An 11,176-nucleotide genomic window follows, 5' to 3' on the forward strand; every position below is an offset into this window, starting at 1 on the left:
TAAATTTTATCAAAGCAAATTATCATTTAAAGAGATAGTAAAGCTCCTCATATTTACCAATATCCATCCACGTGACAAATCCTTTAGACGTTTAGTTGGATATATCATGGATTTCTCCTAAAAGTTTGGTGTGTAAGAGAAGGATTGAAAACAATATTTCAATTGCCTTGATATGGCAATGCTAATGACATTAAAAAGGATCGAAAAATCAAGACAATTTTAGGTTGACTTTTTCTTTCTTGTGGTAAGCTTACAACTGACAAGTTAGAAGTCTTGGTTTTCAGGTTGAAGCCTATTTATTTAAAGTGGGTTGTCACGAACAAAGAAAACAAATTGAGACCTGATAGTGAATTAACCAACAAATTGGCAGCACGTGTAGAATTCTCAAGCAGGAATCCAATCTCTCCGAGAATCTGTACAGGCATACTTGTTGAGGCCAAGACAATAGAGACAAGTGGATCAAATGGAATTTTACTTATTCAAAAACATGATGTACTGTACAAGGAATTACAACAATCTATATGATACATTCATTTCTTATCTGAAACACTAATTGCAAATTCTACTAGATACATAGCTGTCCCTCATAATTTACTGAGAGGAGTTTGTCAAAGGAGAAAACGACTCCATACCTCCTACCAATTAGAAGCGACCTTGATGATGAATGATCTACTAAAGTTCTTAGCATCAGGTCAAGCTACAACCTTTACATCGTTGGATAGCTCCATTGATCCATCCTTCTCATAATTGTCTACTGGGGGCACAATCCTCTTCCAGAACCAATGTTGCCTCCACACGATTGCCATCTCCTCAATGGGAATATTTTTTGTTTCTGGGATGAACAAGATGGCAAACATCCCCATTACCACTACCCAAGCGGCGAAAAACAAGAAAATACCATACCGAAAAGTGCATAGCATTGAGAGGAATGCTTGAGCTATCACAAAGGTGAACAACATGTTCACACATACAGTGATACTTTGCCCAGATGATCTTGTCTCGAGTGGGAATATCTCACTCGGGATCAACCATCCCAAAGGACCCCATGACCATGCAAACGCTGATACAAATACACAAATTAACACCACGACCGTGATAGCATATGAACTCGATAGCGATGTATGGCCATCTTTCAGCCCGATTGCAAGAATAATGGCGATGGCCACCTGGAAAGTGGATGGATACATATTATTTTAGTCATTTCTCTAAGAACTCAGGGGAGGGGGTATTATTATTTATGTATTTTAGTAAGTAATAAAAATTTCCCAATTCTAAGAAGTTAGGGGCGTGTATTTTATCCCTTTGATTATTATTTATTATGTCACAAAGTGATGATACCTGAGATAGGAACATTTGCACGCAAGCTTGGAGAAGAAGAAGTCGCCGGCCGAGCTTATCGACAGAGTAGACGGAGACGAGAGTGGAGAGGGTGTTGACACCGCCTGTGATGACGGCGGAATAGAGGGACGCATCGTTGCCAAAGCCCAGCGTTTGGAAGAGCACAGGTGAATAGAACATGATGGCATTGATGCCAGTGAATTGTTGGAAGAACTGGAGGGCACACGTGATCACCAGTTGTGGCCTGTTCCTTGTTTGCAAGAGGTTCCTAAATGGATGTTTTACGTCTTTAGCAATCTGGCTAGCTTCCATTAGGTCCTCGAATTCGGCATGTATGTTGTCAGTACCTCGTATTTTCCGCAATATGGTTTTTGCCTCCTCTATGTAGCCCCTCTCTACTAAACTATTAGGCGTTTCTACTAGTACAAATGTACCTAATGTTAAGCACAACCCAGGTATCCCTGCTATTGATAACGAGACACGCCAACCCCAAATTGGTATCTTTAGTGCTCCATAGTTTACTAGGTTTGCAAAGAGGATTCCTATGGTCACATTTAGTTGAAAGAGAATGTTGAGCCCCCCTCTCAAGTGTGTCGGTGCTATCTCCGACAAGAACAAGGGTATAGCCTACATAAAGAGAAATGATCATGCGATGTTACACATCAATGTGTTGCTCATTAATGCACAAAATGTTAACACACCTGATTAAGAAAATCTAGCAATCTGACCCATAAACACACTCAAATCTTCATTCCTTGGTAATTATAAAGAGATGAATCTTTTGGTTTAAACTTATAAATGCAAAACAGAGGTTAAAAATCAATATGTTAGGTTAGCCAGACCTAGCCCGCCCATAACCCCAAATTTGAATTCCTGGAAATTATTAGGAGATGTAAATTTTGACTCAAAAGTGAGTTAAAATTTGAAATAACCTTACTCTTGTCCCATAAACCCTAAACAATACCTGGTTAGCAAAGCCGATCCCACAACCAAGCAAGATTCTTCCGATGATAAGCATATACACATCTTGAGCTGCCCCATTCAATACCACACCTGCATCAAAGAAGAGTCCTCCTATGAGCATCGTGGCTTTCCGTCCATATCTCCGGGTCACAACCGATGCAAAGAATGTCGCAATCAGTGCCGCCAAATACAATGATGACGTGAAAAGCTGAAGAATTTGACTATCGAAATCACAATATTGATTCGAGTTCTGGTCCTCATCCTTTTGAGCCAGAACCTTGGGGAAGAACTTTGCCAAGAAATCTTCATTTGATGTCACTCCACCTAAATGAGTTTTAGACCAAATCCAGTATTGAGAATAACCTTTTGTTAACAATTTTAGTGTCCTTATCGTCTTTCTCACAGTCATGATAAAGGGGTATTTAAAGGAAGGTTGAATTACTGACCTAATTTGTGAAATGACAGTGATTTTCCTATGGCATCATGTCATTAACGTATACATGTATACATATAATACATGTATATGTATGTATGTATGTATGTATGTATGTATGTATGTATGTGTCTTTGTATAGATACATACATATATACAGATACACATGTATGTTTGTGTTTATGGTATTTGTAAGTGTATATGTCTTTATGTATGTATGTTTATGTCCATGTATGTCAGCATTATGTATTTGCATAGAAGGGATAAGTGGATGTGGATGTACCTGAGATTCCCACATCATAGCCAAACATGAGACCCCCACTAGCTGCAATGATACAAGTGATGATGACATAGACTGTGATTTTGGCTTCATATTGGGATGCTCTGGCACCAGCAGGGCCAGATGTGAAGCCTCCACCTGCCATTCGAAGATGAAGATCAACACAACACTAGTAGAGGATGCAGCTCAACTGAGGAGGAGGAGGAGGAGGAGGAGGAGGAGGAGAGAGATGAAGAACAGGGCAATCGTAAGAAAAATGGGGATGTGCTGAGCTCGAATATATATATGTATATATATATATATATAGAGAGAGAGAGAGAGAGAGAGAGAGATTTGTGAAGGCGCTTGTAAAAAGAGAGAGACATGTATGTGTAGGGGCGGCCGCGAAAGGAAAGTCTTAGAAACGCGGCGCTTCTTGGAAATGAGGAGGACTGAGGAGGAAGAGACGTACACATATGTATGTATGTATGTATAGCGATGATGAGTTTAGTCATCAATGATGGGATGGCTTCTGCTTCCTATCTGTGAATCAATCGATCTACATACATACATACGTCTTATGTGTGTCAGCACCACATACATATATTATAAGTCTATGAGATATGTACATACGCAAGCAAGCACGGATGGTGGCCATGGTTGCTTTTTGTTGTCATCTGTGAATGACCTACCTACCTAGCAAGCAAGTAGCCTATATATACATATACATACATATACAATATATACATACATATACAATAGAGAGAGAGAGAGGGGTCCAGATTTCACAAAGGTCACTCGTTCTTGCCAGTTACGTGTGTTGTTAGTTAGTTTAGAATGTACATATCATTGTCCCTCTCAAAACTTGTAACAAAATATTCTTTTCATTTCTTATTTCCAAAAAAAAACCTTTCTTTCCATTAGTTATAAAATTTTACATACAAGAATTCTATATACAAATCCCTATAGGGACATGATAGTTCCATCTAATGTGGATGTCCACTGACTCAAGAAAGGGAGAGAGGACGACCATTGTTGTATGAAGGCTAGTCACTGTCTTTCAAGCCCATCGGATCCGCCCATGAGGTCGTCGTATTGGCTCTTTAGAGTGGCTACAAGTTACAACTTCACTCGACTTTGTATCTCTTTAGAGTAACAAAATATTCTAGCTCTAAATATGACATTGGTGGCTTCATTTATCATCTCTCCCTATGACATATCTTATCTAATTTTTTATTTCCATTTGTCATTCAACTTATAGGAAGATATTCTTCATTTGATTGGTTGTGTGTGCACGTTAATAATAAAGATCTTCAATAGAATTTGGAAATCCTTTACAGCTCAAATGCTCTTCAATTGTTATACGACCACTTGGCAACAAATTATTGTCTTCTTTTTTGCCATGTAAAGGAAGTTCTACAATTCACATTCATATTCTTCGGTCATCATTTTTATCCCCGATCATCATTTTGCCTAATTCAAAGAAACACATTTCAACTTCAAGCATGATTTCCGCTCAGACACTTTAATGGTGTGGTTCACCTTGATATAAAACTCCAATGACATTAAGTTACCACTAATAAGACATCAAACCATGACAGTAAAGTTAGAAATAGGTTGTTATATAATGCCAAGTGCTAGATAATTAAATCGTATTACACGTAGTGTTTTGCTTGATGGAGTATGCTGTCCAAAACATTTTTTTGATGTCTAAAGGGTGTGAAGACATTGTGTGTGTGTGTGTGTGTGTGTGTGTGTGTGTGTGTGTTTCTCTAATTTCTTAATCTTTTGCTAATAATGGTTTACCTTTTACTATTATGAGTGTGTGCATTTACCTCCATACTCCTTTATTGATGTTCTCAAATTTATACATAATTTAGATCAATTATATTATCTTCTCAAGGTGATGGCACATTGCACAACGGGTGACCAATATAACGAATAGCCTTAATTTTCTAAAATGAGAGCACATGTTTTCAACCAATAAACATTTCAAAATTATAGCATAAAATAATGTGTGTTTATATGAAACTAAATAGTATGTTTAACCTCTATTTTGATGCCTTATTAATTATGTTCCAAGATGTATGATCCCATGGGTTAATTCATTTAGTGAGTAAGTGGCAAGCAAGTTTATTATAATTTTCGAGGCAAGCTTATTAAGTTAGGATGAAATCTTTCTTCCATCAAACAAAGCATATACGTAGGACCTATAGGAATTGATTACCAACGCATCAAATACTTTCTCCAGTGCTTAAGCATGATCACATGAAACCACGAAGATATAATCTCATCAACATGAACAAATATATATATACTACAATCGCTTGAAGTGCATTGATAACCTTAGTTTATTCAAGAGCATATAGGCTAACTAAACTCTAACAACTGACTTTAGAAAATGCATTAAAGAACTCTAGACAATGATCATTTCCTTTTCTATAGAGACTAAATAACCAACCCTAAATAATGAAATCTAGATAATGCATTAACTCATCCATCATTCACTAGATTAACCACAACCTAGAGGTCAATTGTTTGTCTCTCTTTATGGAAGCGAGTGTCTTCTTATGTCCATGCCGGCCTCAACCTTGTGCCTTGTGGTTGTTATCTAGGATAACGTGTTGTACTTGCAACATTTCATTAAGTGAGGGTTGGACAAATTATTGTCACATTCAGAATATTATGGGTTGTTGTCACCGGGGTAGACAAGCCGCTAACACAGGGTGTCCCTTTAGAACATTTCACCAAAGGGGTGGTACGGTAAGGAATGTGCAGACCGTGATACAAGACCGATCCTTCCCCAATCACTATCCAGAATGATTAACTTGATACACGCATATGATAATCACATTAAGCACAGAACGGTATTAACAAGATACACAATACGTAAAGACACAACACCTCTCTATTAATTATCCGTCTCCAATCACATCATCTTCGGATCCTTTTATAGGTATCCGGTTGTGCTACAAACCGGTGCCAACCACCAACCGGCTACGGACCATTCCAGATCTGGATCAGCATACCGATTCCGGGTCCGTCAGTCCGATCTTATAATTATCATAATTTATCTAATTACAACTCCCAAAACCGACTCCCCTTTCATACATTGTACATCGAACCCATGGTTAGCCCCTTTATTCATCCTCCAAAATGTCTAGAATTCTTTGGTTCAAGGGCTCCAACGGTTCCTTGGGTAGTTGCTCCATCAACTGCTGTTGTTGCTCCTCCGGTTGTTGTTGTTGTTGGTCTTCGGCCTGCTCTCCGGTCTACACTTCCTCTCCGGCTCTATCCATATCCGGCTCTACTGGTCTCGGTGCTTTTGGCTCCAGCTCCTCCATCCTTGGCTCCTGCTGCTGCTCTATTTTGGCTTTGTTTGGCTGGCCTCCTCCGGTCCCGGCTACATTCGGTGGCTACTCTGGAGATTGCTCTCCATCACTGATGTTAATTGTCGCCAACATTTGCGATGTTATCTGCTGTCTTCGCTCCCGTTCGTATCGCTCAAGCTGGAGTTGAGTGCCAAGCTGGTCATCATCTAGCTATTCTACCATCCGCCTTACAACCACCAATTGTTCCCCTACCAGGGACAAGAAATCGTCCGACAACTCCTCCCGGATGGTTATAATACTCTCCGCATCCATCTTGTAGAAGTTGTCACCGTCCTTTCTTTGGTTTTCTGCATCCACTCGCAGCGTCTGTAATTCCGCTATCTATTGTGCCCATTTTGACCACCATGGCACTGAGCTTTCCCCAATCACACTCTTTGTTTGTTCTTTCCATGCCAGCACAATGGCGCGGATCCGGCTGAGCCCCATCTTGGATTTGTCCTCTGCAGCCTGCTTTTCCTCCTTTAACTTCGTTATCAAGCCCATAGTTGCCTGTGCCTACACCTTATATTCCAGGAATTGAGTTTGATAAGTGGTCTGAACTCTATTCAACGCAATCTTTGCTCGTTCCATCTCCTCATAATGCTGCCGGTTGAGCTCCATCCGGTCCCTTGCTGCTTCTTCTAATGCCTTTGCCATGTCGACCGCCTTGGTCCATTCTTTCGCTAATGCCTCCGTCGCCCTGTTGACTTCCTTCTGGAGTTCTCCTAGGTTCTCCTTCTGTCGATCACCTTCTGCCATCAACTTCTTGTGCTCCGCATCCAAATACTTGTGATCCCGATGCAGTCGTTCAAAATCCTCAGTCTTCTGCTTCAGCTTTTGGTTTATTTGGTGTCGGGTGTGGTCTTCTCGATCTTTCTACTGTTAGAGTTCTTCTTTGAGCTACTCGATTTCGGTTTCCACCGATCGCCAGAGCTTATCCTTCTCTTGTAGCAGCTTCACTCCTTTTCTTCCTTCAACCGGTCATTTAATTGGCAGCTTTTCTGGAGATTTTCTTCAAGTCTTTGTTTCTCCTCCTCCGCTGCCTTCTTTTATTCTCGTTCTCTAGCCCTCAAGGCCTCTTGGGCTTCTAACTCTTCCCTGAGAGTGGAGAGTTCTTGCTCCCGTGTAATGCTTGTGTCCGGTGTTGTAGGAGCTACCAACGTGTTATCTGTCTGCTCAGTCACCGGCGCCATTGGTTCTGGTCCTGTCGGCCCTTGACTGACCTGTCTGGCCGTGTCAGCTTTGGCCTTCTCAATTTCTTCCTCCATGCTCCGGATCCTTGACCGAGCCTTCTCGAGTTCTTCGGTTGTGGCGAACAATCGATCTTGTTGTGCTCTCTCTTTTGCTTCAATTTGGCTTACAACCCCGGCCACCTGCTCTCCGATCCATCGCAGCCATCGATTGCCGATGCATTGTTGCCTTGCCGGTTGCGGTTGCGGTGTTGGCTCTCCTCTCGCCACAACCCCTGGTTAGATTGTTGTTTCTAGCGGCAACTCCTTTTCTTGTTGTTCTTGTCAACCTGCTGAGATTGGTACTTCCCTCGCCGTTACTGGCCGATTAGGCTCCGTTTCCTATGTTGGCTCCGGTTCCTCAGAGCGGGGTGTTGGTGTGTTGTCTTTTACCGGTCCCGATTTGTCCCCCTTCTGCTCGGCGTCACTTCTCTTCCGACGACATAAGGGAGTGTCAGCGGGTTCTTCCTCCGCCTCCTCCTCTTGGGTTCTCATGTTTATCCCTTGAGCCAAGTCAGGCGGTTCTTGCTCTTGCCGACACAATTTGATTTTAAGAGGCCTAACCGGTTGCTCTACGGGTGCCTCTGTTTTCGCCTGCCTCTTCTTACTAGGCTGCTCCTTCCCTTTCTGTGATGAACGTCCCTCTGTCCAACCGGGTGTGTGCTTGGCAAGGAGTTGTTGCCGCTTCGATGGCTTGTTTGGCGTTGTATCGGCCATTCGGCTCCATGTCTTTGCCTTTAATGTCAGCACCGGCGGTACCAAGAGAGTGAGCCATTGAGCCACTGTTGTCCACACCTTCTTGCTGTCTACCACCGATTGTATGGCCACTCGCAAACAATCAGTGATGATTATGGGCCAATCCACCTTTACCCCTTCGTATGTGGCGATGATGAATCCGGCTTTGTTCTTTGGCATTGTCAGGGGTCGGGGGTGCACAAACCCATACTCGTGGAGCACACGAGCTACTTCTCGGAACAAGGCATCGTCGCCGCCCTGTGTCCGGTATGCTTTGCTGGCCAAGGAATACTCCCCGAAGAACTTCGTCAACGTCTCTGGGGAAGGATTCTCAATGGAGTAGATCCCTCCCTCTGGCAATTCGATTAAGGCGCGAATGGCCTCCTCCGTGATTACTTCTAGGTCAATGTTCTTCGCGACCTTTTCTACTTCTTTGTGAAGAGGTGCCTCTGCTATCCGTAGGAAGCCCTCCAAGCCATGTTGCGTGAACCATTTCTTGGCCGTCTCGGAAAGCGCCATGGGTTCCATCATGTCCTCTATTTTGGTGGTGGTGGAGAGCTTTGGTGTTCCTAAGGTAGCTTCTGGCGTTCACCTAATCACTTGTATCCGCCTCTGTGTGCTAAGTGCTCTGTGTTCGCGAAATGGGAGAGACTCTATGATGCGAAGGTTTTGTGTTCCCATTCTTGCCGCTTGTGGCGAAGACCGGAAGGGAACGACAGCAATCGCGGCAAGTGCAGAAGAGTTGATGCTCATCATCGAGGAGAGTGAGATAAACCTTGCCGGCGACGAGATGACCTGGGTGGTCGACTCCGGAGCGTCGTTCCACCTTACCCCGGACCGAAAATGCTTCTCATCCTACTCAGCCGGTGATCATGGCTGTGTCCGGATGGGGAATGAAGGTACATGCCGAATTGTCGGCATAGGAGACGTGTGGTTGACAACCCCAACCGGATGCAAGCTGCTATTGAAGGATGTCCGACACGTTCCGGAGGTTCGTCTGAACTTGATATCAGCCGGTCAGCTAGATGATGAAGGCTACACGGGTAGCATCCGGAATGGTGTTATGAAGTTCAGCAAAGGGAGCCTGATTGTGGCTCGGGCCCGGAAGGTCAACACGTTGTACCTGATGAATGCCCGGAAGAAGTGAACGTGGCATCCGACACTGCCGGTGAGCTGTGGCACAAGAGACTGTGCCACATGAGCGAGAAGGGGATGAAGAGGCTTGCAGATGACAACCTCATTCCAGTGAAGAACGTGCACTTGGAGAAGTGCACTGATTGTCTGGCCGGTAAACAAAACCAGACCTCCTTCCGATCGAGGCCACCGATGAGATGTAATGCACCACTGGAGTTGGTGCATACTGATGTATGTCAAGTGGATACGAAGTAACATTCCAGATCGCAGCACTTCGTGACGTTCATAGATGACCACAGCCGGAAGCTGTGGGCCACACCGTTGAAGACGAAGGATCATGTGCTACCCGTCTTCAAAGAGATCCACGCGAGAGTGGAAAGAGAAACCGGCCGGAAGTTGAAGGCCGTTCGAGCAGATAACGGAGGTGAATACCAGGGGCAGTTCGAGGAGTACTGTCGCTCGAAGGGAATCCGGCTCGAATTTACCGTGCCGAAGACGCCGGAACTAAACGGGCTGGCCGAGAGGATGAACCGAACCATAATGGAGAGGGTCCGAAGTATGTTGGTGCATGCAAAACTACCCAAGAAGTTTTGGGTTGAGGCACTGTCGACGGCGACATATGTGATAAACAGATCACCCTCAGTACCCTTGGACGGAGACACACCACAGAGAGTCTGGACCAGTAAGGAAGTGTCCTACTGGCATTTGAAGGTATTCGGGTGTCTTGCGTATGTGCATGTAGCTAAGGACCAGAGAGGAAAACTAGATCCGAAGACCCGGCCATGCATATTCCTCGGTTACGGCGACGATGAGTTCGGCTACCGAGTGTGGGACCTGGTCGACAAGAAGGTATTCCGGAGTCGAGATATTATCTTCATGGAGGACAAGACGCTCGCCGAATGGGAGTCGGAGAAGAAGATAATGAACTCCGAGTCGACCGATAAGGATCGAATCTATGATGAGCAAACCCAACCGGCAAGAGACCGGTTAGCACTCGAGGAACTAGCCGGTTACGGTGAGGATACCAAACCGGTAGAAGAAGAAGTAGAGGAAGCTAAAACCGGAACCGACCAAGAACCCGAATCGGATTCAGATGAAGAGCAAATGGAGGAGCCGGTTACGGAAGCCCAAAGACGGAGATATCCTCTCAGAGGTAGAGCAAGCATGGACCTCGAGGTAGAGTAGCTGGACATGAAGATGGCATTCCTTCACGGCGACCTCGAAGAGGAGATCTACATGCAGCAACCGGAAGGATTCATGGAGAAAGGGAAGGAGCACCTGGTATGCCAGTTGAAGAAGAGCCTGTACGGACTGAAGCAGGCTCCCCGACAATGGTACCAGAAGTTCGACTCCTTCATGACAGATCAAGGGTACCACAAGACGCAGGCCGATCACTGCGTGTTTGTGAAGAAGTTCGAAGGAGGCGACTTCCTGATACTCCTTCTGTACGTGAACGACATGTTGATTGTCGGATGGGACCAAGCTAAAATACGGATGCTAAAGAAGGCTCTCAACTGAACCTTCGCAATGAAAGACTTGGGTCCGGCAAGACAGATGCTGGGGATGCATATCATCCGGAACCGGCCAGTGAAGCAACTGTGGCTGTCACAGGAGAAATATGTGACAAAGGTGCTTCAGCGGTTCAACATGTCAGATACGAAACCGGTCGGATCGACACTTCCGGAAAACTGCAGGTTATCCGGTAAGCAAAGCC

At 44.2% G+C, this 11,176-nt stretch overlaps 1 protein-coding gene across 1 annotated transcript; it reads right to left on the minus strand.

The window, feature by feature from the left end:
* Window positions 1–455: 455 nt before the first annotated feature.
* Window positions 456–3,251, minus strand: LOC147861987 (sugar transport protein MST4-like). Its single transcript, XM_087322132.1, has 4 exons — window positions 3,018–3,251; window positions 2,303–2,625; window positions 1,339–1,965; window positions 456–1,166 (listed from the first exon to the last, which is right to left on the minus strand). Exons 1-4 carry the CDS (start codon window positions 3,157–3,159, stop codon window positions 693–695), a joined length of 1,566 nt encoding a protein of 521 aa, XP_087178258.1. The 5' UTR covers window positions 3,160–3,251; the 3' UTR covers window positions 456–692.
* Between the last annotated feature and the right edge of the window lie 7,925 nt (window positions 3,252–11,176).

Source organism: Azolla caroliniana, unplaced genomic scaffold (assembly GCF_043228905.1).
Source record: "Azolla caroliniana isolate FFs.n. ecotype wild unplaced genomic scaffold, voAzoCaro1.0.p SCAF_7, whole genome shotgun sequence".
NCBI classification, from domain to species: Eukaryota; Viridiplantae; Streptophyta; class Polypodiopsida; order Salviniales; family Salviniaceae; genus Azolla; species Azolla caroliniana.